This window comes from Onychomys torridus, chromosome 3, assembly GCF_903995425.1.
Source record: "Onychomys torridus chromosome 3, mOncTor1.1, whole genome shotgun sequence".
Lineage (NCBI taxonomy): Eukaryota > Metazoa > Chordata > Mammalia > Rodentia > Cricetidae > Onychomys > Onychomys torridus.
In genome coordinates, this window is record NC_050445.1 from 108,588,485 (window position 1) to 108,604,717 (window position 16,233).

The following is a 16,233-nucleotide window of genomic DNA, read 5'->3' on the forward strand; positions in this document are numbered from 1 at the left end:
GTGCTCTTGGGTTGATGTATAAGAACGCTAGTCACAGAAGCAGGCAGCAAGCCAAGAAGCAGAATTCCTCCACAGTCTGCTTCAAGCTCCTGCCCTGACTTCTCTCAGTGATAGACTGTGAGATGAAATAAAACCTTCCCTCCCCAGTCTGCCTTTGGCCATGGTGTTTAGCATGGCAACAGAAAGCAAACTAGCCCAGGCGGGTTGGGAACCTTTCCTTCTGCATGGGTAGAAATCATTGAGTAGGAAGCTGGATGTGTTAGGACGCACCTTCTATTCTAGCATTTGGACAGCTGAGGCAGGAGGATGGCAAGTTTGAAGCCAGTCTGAGTTCCAAGGCAAGTTGCGGTGGTGGTGGTGGTGGTGGTGGTGGTGGTGGTGGTGGTGGTGGTGGTGGGGCTGTAGAAGCCAGAGACTCGGAGTTCCAGGTACTCAGGCTGGGGGCTCATTGCCGGGTGCTTGAACCCCCAGGCGCCCAGCTCTGGGAAGCCCTTGTCACCCTGATAGTGTCAGAGCTTTCAGGCTGGGGCCCTGCTTCCTGAGGCTTCGGAGCTTCTCACCTCTCCACTTGCTCAGCTTTATCGTCTCTCCTAGGTCTGGACTAGCCTTTCACTGGCCTCAAATAGAAGTGCAGCAGAGCTTCTCAGCAGACTCAAGTAAGGCGCTGGAAAGCTGATTTATATATCTAGAAAGAGGGTGTGGCAAGGCTGCCAGCACCAATCATAGGCAGCGCTTCATGCAAATGAACTGCGTTTGCACCAACCACAGCGCAGTCCTTCATTCTGAGCCCACCAGGGGAAGACTCCTCTGCAGCGGGGTGGAAATGGTTACAGGGTCATCCAGAGTTCAGAGAGGCTGGTGATGGGCAGAAAGTCTCTTGCAAGCTGTTTGAAACCACTGTGTGGTTTGGATGGTGCCTCAGGAGCCAGCATCATGCTTCCGCAGCCAGCAGCTGATCACAGTGCCGTTCCCTAAGGCATCCAGGAGGGCTCAAAGCAGCCGGGTGCCGTGAGGGCAATTGGCAACTGCAGATGGGGCAGTCCACCACTGAAGGCAGCCTGGCATCAGGGAGAGGTGTGACAGCTGTCAGTTGGGGAGTCAAATCACTCCAGCCCCCAGAAACTCAGTTATTTAAAAGAAAAATGAACACAAGAAAGGATCGCTTATCACTAATGTTAAAAACAATTTACTAGTATTTCACAATGCTCTGCTTTTAACGGAAGACCTTGGGGGAGATTTGGGTCATTTTACCTGTTTCGTAACTTTCCAGATTCCTCCCCTAATACAAATAATTGCAGGGCCACAGGACTATGTCTCCTTCTGCCTCCTCAGCACATAGAACAGGACAAAGATTCTCTTGCAGCCACTGAAAGCACTGAGGACAGATGGGCATAGTGCAGATTACACCACCTTCATCCTCTCCTGGTCCCACAGTCTTCCAGCCTCCTGAGACTCTGCTGAGACACAGGCTTGTACCCCACTTACCACTGACCATCACACTACCAGGCACTTTCTCACCAGCATGTTGTGCAGGGTCCAGATGCAATCTGGAGTAGCAGAAACCCACCACTCAATGGCATCCTTGAGAGGCTGCGTGAGGGAGACCACAATAACCCTCCACCCCCTCCACCTTGCTATATGTCACCTTGGCCCCTCCTGCAGTGCGGGGTGAGAAAACAGGCTTCAGGTGAGGGTCGCAGGGGTCCATGCTGACTTACAACCACCACCACTACCCCACTCTTCGCCCCAAGACAGCTCACAGTTCAGCTGGCAAGAATAACCAGACTGTTGGTGACCTCCTTTGTCCATCCAATGTCCCTTGTGCCTGTGGCTGCCTTGATTGTTCAGGATGAAGGGAAATGACACTGATATGGCTGGAAGTCAATGTCTCATTTCCTCGGGGCTGTTTGTCCTCAGAAGGTACGTGTGGTTACAGGCAAAGGGCAGAGGTCACAGGCTGGTCAGATGGAATGTCCATCTTCTAATTATTGGTCACACATGAATGCCCACTGACTGCCAGCTCCCACTGTACAGAACAGATTAGCAGGCCTATCCAAGCCAGCCTTCATATTGACAGCTTCACACCGAACGGTATAGGAATCTCTCCGTTGGAAACCTACCTGCCAGCTGCCTCCACATCTCTGAGAGGCTCCTGGGAAACCCTCGCTCAGTTAGCACACAGCTATTTCAGTGGGGTCAATAGGAAAGGGCCACTTCTAGAAGGTTCTCACCTTACACTGTGTGTAGGTGAACCAGGGAGGTCTGCCTACTGTGCACCTTACACTGGCTGAGCTGCTGAGCTGGCTAGCCCTCATCAGACCAGGCCAGAACTCCCTGGGGTCAATCCCTGCAGAGCCCACAGCTTCTCTGTTGTCTGCTCCCAGTGATCCTAGAGCCCAGGCTGTAGAGGATGTGTGCCTGGACACAAACCTGAGAGTAGAACCTGATGGTAGAAACCCCAATGGTCCCGGGGTGTTGGGTAGGCAGGGGAAGTCCTGAGTCCGTGCCCTGCCTGGAAATGTCACAGTCACCACACAGGCAGGAAACAGGCCAGCCACCTTCCTAGGGAGGGCCGAAAGAATAGATGGTTGCCCTGCACACAGGAAGTGCCCAGCAAGGGTCTCAAATGGCAATGACTAGCTGGCATGAGACACTTTTCACAGGTGACAGCAGAACATAGCTGAAGAGAGGAAGGTCCACGGAAGGACCTGGAAGGAGCAGAGCCCCAGAATCACCCCCATGTCCCAGGCCAATGGAGGAAGACAGGGCCAAAGAATGGCTGAGTTCCTTTTTTCTTTTTATTGGCAAAGTAAATATATTTTTATGAAGGACCAAAGAAAATATACATAATTGTAACATATGTACACCAACTTTATAGAATTTTTTAATTTTCAATTTACACAAATGTCAACGTGTTATTAAAAGATATTTTATGTAGATGCGTACCTATGTACAGTTTATTTACATACATTCATAGGATGTGAAATAGACCTGTCAAAACAAGCTAGTCCAATTGGTACTAATTTCTAGACCTGATGAGGAATGCAAATCTAAGTCAGACTGGGAGGCAGTAGCTAGTTGTTGGCACCCACCAGGCCTGTTCCTGTCTCCTCCCACCACAACCGGGAGGCTGACGTCGGGAGAAGGGTGAGCCAGGCTGGGTACGTATGGATATGGCTCCATTTGTCTTGCATTTAAGCACATGCACTATGGCCTAGAACGAGGGTGGCCATCCTCCTGGACCCTCAAAGGCCTCTTGCATATGGTACGGTCCTCACGCCACAGTGCAGCCCTACACTTTTGACCTACTTCATTTTTCCCAGCATGGCTCCCTCTGGGAACTGTTTCGACACAACCAAAATACTTCTTCCCCAGCAATAATGTTGGCTTTGGCCCAGGTAGGGAGCCCAACGGGAGAAGGGTAAGGGCCCCCAAAACAACCCTTCCAGCTGGCAGGAAGGCACAAAGGCACAAGGGCACAGGCCTGCCTGGGCCACCTGGGCCACCAGGGGAACCAGCCCCCAGGGACCTTTGGGGACTCTAGGTCCTTCCCGGAAAGGCAGCCATGGCGGCTCTGGGTCACACCTCCTAAGATTCAGAAGGGGGCTGGTAACATTGTCTCATCCTTCTGAAGGAGGCAATAAGTTATTGCATCTAAAAACAAAGCGTGGGGCTGGGGGCGGGGCCACTGCACTCAGTTGATGGCGCGTACTGCACGGCTGCTCCGTGGGAAGCGGTGCACCTTGATGTGTTTGGAGAGGTGGTCACTCCGCGCGAACTTCTTCTCACACACAGGACACTGGTATGGCTTCACACCCGAGTGAGATCGTCGGTGCCGTGATAACTCATCTGAGCGGGAAAACCTATGGGACACGGTGGTCAGCCAGGCCAGCGTGGGCACTGCCACTGTGAGGGATCTCAAAGCCAGTGCCAGTCTCCCCAGTACCAGGTGGAGGTGTGGGTGGGGGTACAGCGGGCCAGGCTAAGCCAGGCTGGATCTGAAGCAATTAGACCACATCTGTGGCCACCCAATGAGTTCCTGGCAAGCCCCTGAGACCTCCCAGAGGGCAAGAGTCAAGGACCACAAGGCACACAGGTTTGCTCTCCTGGCCAGGGCCTGCCTCCCACGGTAGCTGGCTACTGTTGTACAAGGGAACAGACCTAAGGCTGCTAGTCACTTGGGACTCACTTCCCCACACAGTAACTCAGTTGCCAAGTCCCTGGGCATCGGATCATTCCTACACTGGCCTCACCTTCCCCTGGAGGAGGAAGCCACAAAGATATCGCTGAAGGGTCTGGGAAGACCAGCCAGAGGTGGCAGGCCCAGCGAAGGAAACAGGCTCCTCAGACCACAGGAGTGCCTGGCTCCTCTGCTTCTGCTGTAACAGGGAAGAAGGACCTTGGACTTGTGCCTGCCCAGCTCCGGCACCCGTCCTCTCCTGACATGGGGCCTTCTGAGAAGCCCCTAAATATGCCTGCATGGTATGTCTAAGGTTTCAGTGTCTTCTTGGAACACCTCCCTCTCTGTCACTTGTAGGCCTGGGAAGAGACATCCACGCGACAGACAGGAACCAGAGCCAGGCCAAGATGCTGCTTGTCAATAACTTCAGGGACCTGAGGCTCTCTCCATTTGGCTCCTGCTCTAGCCACAGGACCCCAGAACCTCACTACCCAACCACTCCATACCGCACCTATACAGACTTTTTCTCCATCCTTCTCGCCACAAGACACATGCACACTATACCCTCTCCTCTCCTTGTTATCATCCCTCAGAGTTTAGCCCAAGTGTCACCTCCTCAGGGGCCTCTACTGTCCACTGACCTGTCTCACAGCACTGTCTTCCATTTGATTATCTTTCCTTTTGTGGGTGTTGGAGACTCAAAGCTTGGACATGCTAGACAAGTGTTCCACCAGTGAGTTACATCTTTAGCCCCATGGCACGTTTTAAATCAGTTTCAACATCTTGATGATGCTCAACCATCCCTAGACAGTGTTAGCTCCAGGAAGGAGAGCACACTCCCTGTTCTCTGTGGCCAGGAGGTGCACTTAAACAGGGGGCCCCTAGCAGGCACCCCAGGATGAAAAAGGACTGTCACACACTGACCACTGCATATAATCCCAGGAACACACAGGAGCCCCAGGCCTGGCACCTCATTTCTAGGTAGGGGCCACTCGGTGAGGTAGATAGGTGGACAGCAAAGTCCATCAGACTCAGTTGCCTAGGGCTGTGGCTATCTCGGCTCTGATTCTGCACTAGGCTACCCTGACCTCAGTCTGGGAAAAAGGCATCGACAACGGGCAGGGCTCATGGCACCAAGGACCTCAAAATCCTGTGCTCTGGGCAATGCAGGACCTGCTCAAGGAGGTAGAGCTACTGTGTAAGCTGCTGTCCTGTAACCATGTCCCAGGGGACCTGACACAGGGATGTATCTCAAAGGACCATCCAACTAGATGGAACTCACGGTGACGTGAACTGAGACAGATAACCTGAGGTTGGAACAAAGCCTCCTCCCCTGGCCTGTCTGTTCTTGCCTCTCAGCTTTCTCTTCCTGGCTTGGTAGTGCTGTTACCAGGAGCCTATGCCATAGTCACGTGCCCTCAGCAGGCACTGGGCCCAGAGCCTCTCAAGGAAGACCAGGTTTGACAGTCCCTATCCCACTGGTCCTGAGCATCCTGGACCTGTTTCCTCCCTTCTTCCTGCCTGTCTTCCAGGGAACAGGTTATGTGACACCCTGAGAGGAACAGGCAGGCAGCTGAGAGGCAGCCATGCCAGAGAACAAGCTGTCCTCATTCCAGAGGCCCTCTCTGTTGCCACAGCCTTTTGGTACCTGAACGGGACTGTCCTTGGAACTGAGCTGAAGATGACTCCAGCCTCACTGGGTCACATCCTCTGATAAAGGAGAAGCCTGAGGCAGCAAAGGAGCAAGAGAGAAGAGATCTCAGCTGGGCAGGACTCAGCCTTGGGATTGGTCTGGGCAGGTTGCCAAGCCCTGCTAAACCTTGGTTTCCCCACCTTGGGACAGCAACAACAGACCTATCTCAGGGGACCATGACAGACAATGGGTCTTCAGATGTGGCCATTGTTTTAAGAATTGTGAGCTCCTACTGAACACAAGGAATAGAGCACAGGACCTTCCTGGTACATGGCAGAGGCCTGGTGCCTGGCATCTGTGGGGTAGGTTCGTAACTCTCGATGCTGGGTCACAGGGCAGAAGACACACAGGGGCCATCATGAATGCCAGCATGAGAACTGTGTGAGACACCAGTTGCCATCTGCCAGAAAGCCATTGTCAGCAGTCAGATCTCAGAAGCGGTAGCCCCTAAGGCTGTGTGTGCAGTGTGCAACCTGCCAATCACACACCGGGCACCTGCCAACCACAAGGACAGAGGACACATCCCTGCACACAGGCAGCAGTGATGAGGGCTAAGAAAGCTGGCCTGACACCAGTTTTGAATCCTGTACCCACCTCCTCCAACACCCAGTGGCTTTGGACTCTACTGTCCCTTTCTGGGCCTCCTGTGTCCACCATGGATACTGGCAGTACATAACACACGAGTTGCTGATAGCTATTAATATTCACTTTAGCTATGGCTCAGTGAGACTCTTTCTGGAAGGAGCGGCTTGGCCACTCTGGAACAGGATGTTCCACTGTAGGGAACAAAGGAGGCCTGTGTCCGCAAGTGAGGAGAGGAAACTTCTAGGAAGGCGGCAAACAGCCACTTCCCAGATGGCCATACCAGAATAGGCAGGCTGGCTTTAGTCCCTCCTGCATGCAAAACCGTGTCCCAGCAGGGAATCCCGAGTGCACAAAAGCAGAAGGCAGTGGGTTCTGGACTGGGACAGGTGCCTCCTCAGCTGTAGGGCAGTCCCCTGAGCCCAGGAGGAGTGGGGCAGGGGCAGGGGCTCGGGCGGGTTTAGGAACTCAGGGCCCAGTGCCAGCACCAGAGCCAGATGGGAAGTATAGAACAAGCTGGACCAGCCAGGCCCAGGTGCAGGTTGGTGGTGGGGTGGGGCTCTCTCACTCCAGGCTCTCCCCCGGGAGGTGTGCCAGAGTGTGGAAAAGCACTCTGAGACTAGGGTGGGTGAGAGAGAAAACAGCTGTTCAATTCCTGACTCTGCCACTTTTTCCCCTTCTCTTTCTTTTTCCTGACTTCTCTGTGCAGCCCTGGCTGTCCTGGAACTTAACTCTGTAGACCAGGCTAGCCTTGAACTCAGAGATCCTTCTGCCTCTGCCTCCCGAGTGCTGGGCAACTCTGCAACTTATAAGCTGTATGACCACAGAGAACGTGCTGAACACTGTGACTCTACTTCCTCCTCTGGGCCCACCTATAGTCCACTTTAAGAGTTAAAGAAGTGGTGCCTCATCAGGGCAGTGACCACCATGGTTGCTGCTGCCCTTTCCTTCCCCACAGCCTAGAGCACAACAGAAAAGCACAGCCCAGGGGCTGAGCACGTGGCCCATTTGGTAAAGCGCTTACTGTGCAACTATGAGGACCTGAGTTCAGATCCCCGGCACTCACGTAAAAGCTGGACATAGTAGGGTGTGCCAGGAGGGTAGAGACTGGCTGGGGCTCACTGGCCTGTCAGCTTGACAATCCATGGGCTCTAGGTTCAGTGAGAGACCCTGTCTCAAAAAGCAAGGTAGAGAACTACCAAGGAAGACACATGACAAGCACCTCTGACCTTCATGTACATGAACACACACACACACACACACACACACACACACTCATGAAAAAGCACAGCATACACTATGGCCACTTCCAAACCTGGCTCTGCTGCTGGAGAATCAGAGTCCAGCGGCATGGGTGGCACACATGGGGATGCCCCCCAACCCCCAAACCATACACTAGCTACCTCCTTCCGACAAGCAATCATTGTGTACAACTTCCCTCTGCAGAATGTGGGTCACTGCATATGCTTGCAGAGCTGTTGTGAGGACTCAATGAGCTAATGTGTGTACTGGGGTTCACAACAAAGGCCGGGCATCCTTGGGCCCATGGGGATGGTAAGGGAGACAGAGGGGAGGGTGGCATGGCTGATCTTGCTGGAGAAGGGGTAAAGGCTAGAGAGCACACTGGGAAAGCTGTGGGCCACAGCAAGAAGGCTGGATTGGAATTCAAATACCCCAAAAGTGTTCTCTGAGGGCCAGATCAGTTTCAGGGAGTCATGAGCTCTTGTAGAAGGGCATACACAAGTGAGGGGTTGGTGGGGACTCTCCAAAGCCTGGAATCATCAGCACATGGTGATCCCTAAATGTGTCATGTTACTACCACCATCACCAATGTCATCACATTCCACCGTGTCCAGATCCAGATGTGTGTGTGGGGGTGTGGGGGTGTGGGGTCCACCCTCCACTTAACTGCAGCAAGGAGTTGCTACCCACCCCACTACCCCTGGGTGGAAGACTGGCCACATGCATGGAACTTGCAAACCTCCTTGGCATGACCCCTAGGCTTCTGATCCCCAAGAGTATCCTGGGGTTCCTATACACTCATACTACCAGCCCTTTCCTGAGGCAGATGCTGTACATGGACCTTGGCAGGGACACCATGTCCCTAGTCTTGCTGAGCAGGCTCTGCCTGGGCAGTGAGGTCAATGCAAGGCTCAGGGTCAGAGACAAGGCCCTTCCTTGGACCTCATGCTTCCTGGAACAGTGTGGTGGGCAATGACCTGCCTTCTCGCTCTCATCCTTGACCACATCTTATAGCCTGCAGCCCCTGCCTGGCCTCTTTCCTTCGGGAGATACCACTCAAGTGGGCAGGACTAGGCTGGGTGAGCAAGTAGCACTTGCTGGGGCAAGCAAGCCCCTGGCGCTCCGTGTTGGGTGAGGGCTATATTCAGTGACTTGCCCGTGCGCAGTCCTGTGAGTGAGAACGCCTGCCAGTGTCCCAGGCAGGACACCTTTGAGGTTCTTCTTCATAGACTAACTGTGGGAACTGACAGCTCACCTTATGAAAAGAGGGCACAGTGAGACCCTGACATTAGCTCTGGGCTCCAGGGAACAAAAAGGGCCAGACAGGAAATTGCAAGTCAATAGCAACCCCAGGGTGGGCTCAAGGCCCCTGTCCCACTGCCTCCTCCAAACAGGGTCCATTGCTCTCTCCTTCCTCAGTCAACACCCCGCTCCAAGTCTCTCCTAGGCTTCTCTTGCCCTACAACCCACTGCCTTACCACCCCACAACCCTGCACTGGGTCCACTCACTAAAGCATGTGGCTCAGAGAGGTGGAGACAGCAGATCCAGGGAGCCCAGTATCTGACCAGGTATGAGAAGACAGGTATGACACCTTTTAGGAAGGGCCTCCACAACCCAAGACACTGACTGGGAAAGTTTCTTTTCTGGCCAATCACACATACCCTCTGCGCCACCCCCATGCTCAGTCTCAGCAGGCCAGCCCCTGCCCTGGGGCCAGCACCACTAACTCAAAACCAAAGGCTGGCTCAGAACTCCACCTCTGTGCCTAGCCCTGTGTGCCACCCCACACCAGGTACACGACATATATCACACAGTACACAGACAGGCCCATGCACCACAGTCATTCATTGAGGAGTTTCTGTCAGCTCTGTGCACATAGATGAGCCGTGAACCTCACCTGACACACATGAAGACAAGATGGGATGGTGCTGCTGCTGCTGCTGCACACCCTATCCACCAAGGCCAGAGCATCCTCCATCTGGCTATAGCACCCTGAGCATGTATGTGAGCTTCTGTAGGCCACCAGCTGCCTGAAGACAATGAGCAGCACCCAGGGCTAGGGCAGGGTGACACCAGAATTCCATGGTCCCTGGCATCACATCTGAGCAGTCTGGATGAGGCTCTTTGCCCTCGAGAGCTGGACACCCTGTTGTGTGCAGCAGAAGTCTAAAGGATTCTGCCACCTTTGACCCCATATGGTAGCCATCAGTCCTTCCTTTTGGCTGCTCTATGACTTCCCAAACACACCTCCAGGTCCCCAGGGAAGAAACAAGGAAAAGCTCAGCCCACACTAGTGAGCAATGCTCATCCCTGGCTGTAGGAAGTACAATTTTCTAGTTCAAGTCTCGGGCTCACAGAGTACTGTGGAATGGGTGGCTCTTGGCCAGTCAGAGCTTCCATGTGCCTGACCAGAAATGTCATGGGTGTAATGGTGGTACTTACCCCAAGGATGCTGTGAGACCTGAATGAGCCTCTGGCCTATGGCCTGTATGCCACCAAACTCAGCTGCTCCCTAGCAGAGCTTCCTCCAGCTTCAGACCAGCCCTTCATCTTCCAGCCCAGCCTGAGAGACCCTCACATAGCATAAGCCCAAGCAAGACTTACCTGGTCTTTAAGGAAACCGGAGACCAGGTGGCTTCCGGCTTTAGTCACCACTGAATGGGACAAGGGAGTCTCCAATAACTGTGTCAGCTCTGACTCTGCCCCTTGCCCATCCCTTGCTCCTTTCCTAATCCACCTTATCTAACGGAGAAAGGGGCCTTGGCAACACACCCAAATGAGCAGAGATGTGCCTACTAGCTTGTCGCCCAGCCTGTCCACGAATACTGACCTCCAGCCGCAGCCCGGCCAGGTGCAGGCGAAGGGCTTCTCGCCTGTGTGCCGGCGCAGGTGGGCCTTGAGGTGGCTGCTCTTGGTGTACATCTTGCTGCAGCCGGGGAAAGTACATTTGTGCATTTTGAGAAGTTCTGCTGCTGGGTTCTTGGGGAACTTCTGGCCCACAAGGAGGCCAGCAGGGCCGGGCCCTAGGGATCCCGAACCAATAGGTTTGGCAGCGATGGGCACAGGTGCGATGCGTACAAACTTGGAGGGCAGGTTCAAGTTGGAGGATGGTACCACTTGAGGCAGGAGTGCAAAGGTCTGCCCCTGGATGTTGACCAGGAGCTGGGCGACCTTGACACTCTCTGGGGCCTGCCCTGGGGAAGCTGGCCCCGCACCTGCCTCCTGTTTCACGGCAACAGGCTGGATCTGCAGTAGCACCGGCATGGGGCCATCCCGTGCTGGCCCCTCATTAGCACTTTGGGCGCCACCCCCGCTGGTGCCATCTGGTGGTGGGCTACAGCGCTCTCTCCCACCAGACTCTGGATGGAGGTGGCTCCGGTGTGACCCAGCTGAGAGCTGACAACAGGCCTCCAGGTCCCTGCTGCAGCCCTCTGGAGTCTCCTTGACCTCAGCCTCCATGTTCTCTTCCAAGAATTCTTCAATCTCCTCCAGCGTAGGCTGGAAAGGCCTGGGGACGTCATCAGGGTCTCCTGACAGGAATTCAGGGAAGCAGAAATGTTCCCCCTTCACAGGCACAGAGGCTCTCCTCCATGATCCCCAGGTTACAGGGCCACTGCCATCTCCAACACCTCCACTACCACCACCACTGCCCAGTGTGGCCTGGGACAGGAGGAAATCCAAGATGCTGTCCTGGGCCTCAGGGCCTGGACCTGCACTGTAGCAGGAACAGAAGGCTTGTGAGTCAGGGCTGGCACAAGAGCAGGGGCTGGAGACATCGCTGTCATCCTCAGAGATGGGAGAGGGCAACATGTGGTATGGCCGCCGGCTGGCCAGCCTATCACCCAGGTACCCCACTGGGCATTTTGGTGACGAGAAGGTCTCGTCCACTGGAAGCAAGTGGTCCACCATGCTGGCTTGGCCGAGCCTGTGGTGGCTGCAGAGGGAACAAGGGAGGTCTGGTTAGAAGGACTGCATGCTCACCAGAGCCTTGCAGCCCCCACCCTTAGCTGCCCTCCTAAGGCCTCCTGTGGCCAAATGTCCAGACCCTGCTTCCATCCCAAGGGAGAATGGGGCCGGCGAGTGTGTTTTCAGAAATTGCATCACCCTGTTTGCAAAAGAGCCCTCTCCAGACCCGTTGCACAACCCAGGGCACTTCTGGTTTCAAACATTTTCCAGAATGATCCTGAAAAAGAATAAGACAAGGAATTCTCTTGTCTGTGAACAGCTGAGTCCAAGGAGGAGAGGAGGCCAGGGCAGGGAGGCCCTGCAAGTGGCAGGACCCTAAACTCTGCTCCCTACCTGGAGTCGGAGAGGGGGTGGGAAGGAAAATGGCCATTTGCTCTCTGAGCCCAAGCTCCTGGGGCTTCTGTAGGATTGCCAGATTGAGCAAATAAAAACACAGGCTGCTTGTTAGATGTTCACTTCAGATTTTCAAAAACGAATTTCTGTGAATGCAAGCACAGTGTTCCCAGAATTGGATGGGACACACGTTTATCTGGGCTGCCTGGGCTTTAGCCTGGTAGTTATAGTTGTCAGGGAAAAAAAGTTAAAGGCTATTAAGTGCCTGCCTGCCTTCATTGTGTTTGCCCACGAACTTCCAGTCTAGTTCCCAGACTGTCCAGAGCCCACTTCTCTCTTCCATGACCAAGAGAGGTAACACATATTTGAGCAGAGTACTCCCTCCATGGCGCCTGACACTTTCCCACCATGATGGACCTGACCCTTGTTGGCCATGAGGCCTCAGAAGGTCTGAGAGCCCAGCCCGTGGGTAACTTCCTGGGACCTCACCACCTTTGGGCAGGATGAGGGGGTGACATTTGCCCTTGGCCAATGTATGAGAACAGAGCCTCCTGTCCTGCCCCCGACCCCAGATCTCCTGTCGGAGACACTCACCGACTTGGGGAAGCTCAGCAGATGTCTGTGTCCCCTCTTGGCAGCACACTCTGCCCTGTCCCCAGCACTCAGCACCACACCAGGTACCCAAGAAAGGCTCAGAGAATGTGGATAGAAAGGAGAGAGGAGAAAGCTGTGTCCTCTGAAGCGACATCCCATGCTAGGTCTGGCGTCCAAGGAGAGTCAACAGTATCTGGCTGTGATGGGGCCACCTCTCTGGACCTTTGTCCCCGCCCAGTGACCATGGCTGGCTGTGTGATTATCAAGACTAGTGAAGAATGCTCAGAGCTGTAGAGTACAGAGTCTCTGTACCTACATCCTGTCTATCTGTCTCCAGGTCCACGCCACATCCTGGCACCTGGTACTCCCCAGCAGCCAAAAGGCCAGAGTCATTTTGCTCCTCTGTGCCTCAGTTTCCCCAACCGTTCTATGCCTCAGTGCTCTCTAAGTTTCTCTCTTGCTCCAGGGAATAGAGGCAAGATCTGAGCCCAAGAGCAGTCTTACCAGGAGGCCATCTGGCTTTAAACACTCAGCTGAGGATTTAAAACTGGGAGTGTAGGGTTGGGGATTTAGCTCAGTGGTAGAGCACTTGCCTAGCAAGCGCAAGGCCCTGGGTTGAATCCTCAGTTCAGAAAAAACAAAAACAAAAAAACACCAAATAAACAAACAAACAAACAAAAAAACACCAAACAAACAAAAAAACTGGGAGTGTTTTTTAAAAACACACTCTTTACTAAAGCAGGTGCTGGGAAGGAATCAAGTGACAGACAATGTGAAGGGCAAAGGAGCTGGGCACACACCTTGTCTGCAGCTACCAGCTGCGTGACCTCAGGCAAGTGGTACAACTTCTCTGTGTGCATATCTGGGTACCGCCAGTGTGACCTGGCTCCTAGGCACACCCAAAGAGCTCATGTATACTGAGTGCTTCTTAGGGTCTGAAGAGTCAAGCAAATGCACGTGGTGTCCTAGGTCCTAGAACAGGACCGCCTAAAATCTGAAATGAATGAAATAGGATCACAGCTCGACACACCATGACACTGAGTGCTCACACTGTTTTCAAGTGTGATGGTGGTCTCCAGGCTTAGAAGGATAGAAACCAAGGTCTGCTATAAAAATAAACAGTGGTGCTGGGCAGGCATAGTGGCTGACACTTTCGATCTCAGCACCCAGGAGACAGCCAGGGGATCATGAGTTCAAGGGCAGCTCCGTGAGACCCCACTGGAACACGGAAGGGAGGCAAGGCAGAGAGAACAGGCACAAATGGATGATGGCAGAATGGAACTATACGGAAGAATCTCCCTCTTCCATTAAAATGTGTCCAGGGCCCAGAACAGGTGAACCCTGCCCGCCCGCATGCTGCCCCTCCAATTACTCAGGCCTGGCACACCTGCACTAACAGAAACTGGACTCCGTTGGAAGTCCTGACTCTCCTAGCATGCCAGGTGGGAGCTCATTTAGATCTCAACTCAGAAGTCACTTTCCCTTGGGCAAATCACCCAGGATTATATCCTTCATAGCAGGCACCACTGTGAGACCTGTCTATGCTTTGCATCCCCACCAGAATACAAGCAGTTCTGACTTCAGTACAGGTCTAGATCTGGAGTCAAAAACAGCCCTAGTCTTTGCTGAATGATTCCAGAATCCAAGAGTGGAGTGGCCCCAGCCAGTCAACAGGATCTTACGACAGAACTGAGCAACCCAGGGACACTGAGGTAAGGAGGACCCAGGGCTGAAAGCCTGAGTGCCAGCGCTCAAGCCAGTCCCTGAAAAACAGCAGCACGTGGCGCAGCCAGAGGCGCAGGCTGCGTGCAGGGGGAGGGGGCACCCGGTTCTGGGCACGGTCCCTGGCCGGCCGCTGGACTCCGCCCCCTCTCTTAGCCGGCCAGGCCTGCTGTTTATCCTCCCGGGGACACAGCGGCTGTAGGAACAACATGTAATTGATAACAAGCCGAGAGCCGGCCAAGGGCTAGCCATTGGGTCAGCGTGCAAATCACGGGGGTGGCGAATGGGGGCTGCTCTTCAAAATAAGAGTCCCCTCCCTGAGCAGTCCGAAGGCCCCAAAGTTACGGCCATTCTCGCACCTGTAGTGTGGTGGGGGGCTCCTCACGGTCGGGGAGGGGGTTATATCTGAAGGACTCAATCAAACATCTGGGATTTCACCTTGGCATACCGTGGGAGAAAACAGCCCCTGTACCCTGCTGGCGAGAGGGTTTCCAAGAGGGGTGGCCTGCCCTGCTCCGCAGCTGCTACCCTCTGCCATCTCACCGGTAATGTGTGGTCGAAGGGGCCTGGGGACTCTGCGTGGGGAATCGGAGCATAAGCGCAGGAACGCTGCGGGTGCGCGCAAATGGGTGTGAGTTTATGTCGTGTGATTGCGTGTGCGGGGCGCAGTGCAGCCGTGCGGGTGTCCGCCAGGTGCCCGCGCGTGGGTGCCCACCCGTGGGTATGAAGTACGTGGGGGAGGAGGTGGGCCAGATTCCTATGCACGGTTTCGGAGAGCACCTTACCTTCTGCCCAGTGCCCCCTCCGCCTCCCCTCTTAGGCCACTGCTGCTCTGACCGACAGTAACCTCTCCACCCCTCGGTCGCCAGGCCCCGCCAGGCGCCGCCATATGGGAGCGCAGGTCCAGGAGTGCCATGGACGCGCGTGGGCTCCACGGGCAGGAGTTGCGCACACGGGGTTCGCCCTCCGCGGGCCCCGCGCTCTCACACGGGGGTTCCCGCATTCCTCGGGCCCCTGCGCGCCACTCGAACAGCCCGCGCCGGGGGGGACGGCCCCGATCTCCCGGGCGGACTCAAAGGGCCACGGTACCCCGAGCGTCTCCCACCTGGACTCGGCGTCGCCTGACGCGGCCTCGCGCGTGTGGCCTGGCTCCGTATGCGGCCGCGCGTCCAGCGCTCCTGGCCGCAGCCCGCGCTCCCTGCGGCCGAGCTGGGCGCTCGCCGCTCGCCGCTCGCCGCGCTCTCCGACCGCTCACGTGACGCCGCGGGCGCCGCGAAGGCTCGCAGGAGGCTCGGCCTCGGGCGCGCGCCCCATTGGCTAGCGCCGCGCGTCACGCGCCCCGCCCCGCCCCGGCCGCGCCCTCCCGCTGCCCACGCGCTCCCGGGCCTCTGCGTGGACTCGCACTCAGTCCTCCGGTGCGCACGTGAGACGGGCCTAAGGACCCACGGAAAGCCCGCACCATCCTGAAGTGCAATCCACGTAGGAGCTTCGTCGTCCCCGCAGGCCCCCCTCCGCATCCGAATCAAGGCCGGATCTAGCAGGGACCGTGTCTAAAGGGACCATTTGTAAAAAATATTTCTGGTCTTTTCTCCAGCGGTCATGGTTACCCACGGGAATGCGCGCTCGCTGCGCTGCCCTCGGCTTCTGCGACTGACTGTCCGCGGAGGCTTGTGATAGTGCAAGCGCCTCCCCAAAGACTGCAGGGTGCTCCCGATCTGCAGAAGGAGTTCCAGACTTGAGTCGCAAGCCATCCTGGGCCGCTTTTGCACCGGCTTAATGGGGAAAGTGAAGCCCTAGAAAACATGTGAGCAAGGGTGCAGGGTACCCAGCTGTGCCCTTTAACCCACACTATGCCTGGCTCCCCAGCCAGCGTGAAGAAACCCGCTGAAAGAGAGCATAAGCCTTCCTTAGCCACACAGA

General features: G+C 55.2%; 1 protein-coding gene across 2 annotated transcripts; it reads right to left on the reverse strand.

Moving 5' to 3' along the window:
- Positions 1–2,781: 2,781 nt before the first annotated feature.
- Klf15 (Kruppel like factor 15) lies at positions 2,782–15,576 on the reverse strand. 2 transcript variants are annotated; one of them, XM_036181061.1, is made up of 3 exons: positions 15,419–15,576; positions 10,529–11,632; positions 2,782–3,863 (listed from the first exon to the last, which is right to left on the reverse strand). In XM_036181061.1, exons 2-3 carry the CDS (start codon positions 11,605–11,607, stop codon positions 3,695–3,697), a joined length of 1,248 nt encoding a protein of 415 aa, XP_036036954.1. In that variant the 5' UTR covers positions 11,608–11,632; positions 15,419–15,576; the 3' UTR covers positions 2,782–3,694. The 2 variants fall into 2 exon arrangements, with proteins under 2 accessions (XP_036036954.1, XP_036036955.1); XM_036181062.1 differs by lacking the exon at positions 15,419–15,576 and adding an exon at positions 12,592–13,169 and having other exon boundaries at positions 2,801–3,863.
- Positions 15,577–16,233: the final 657 nt, after the last annotated feature.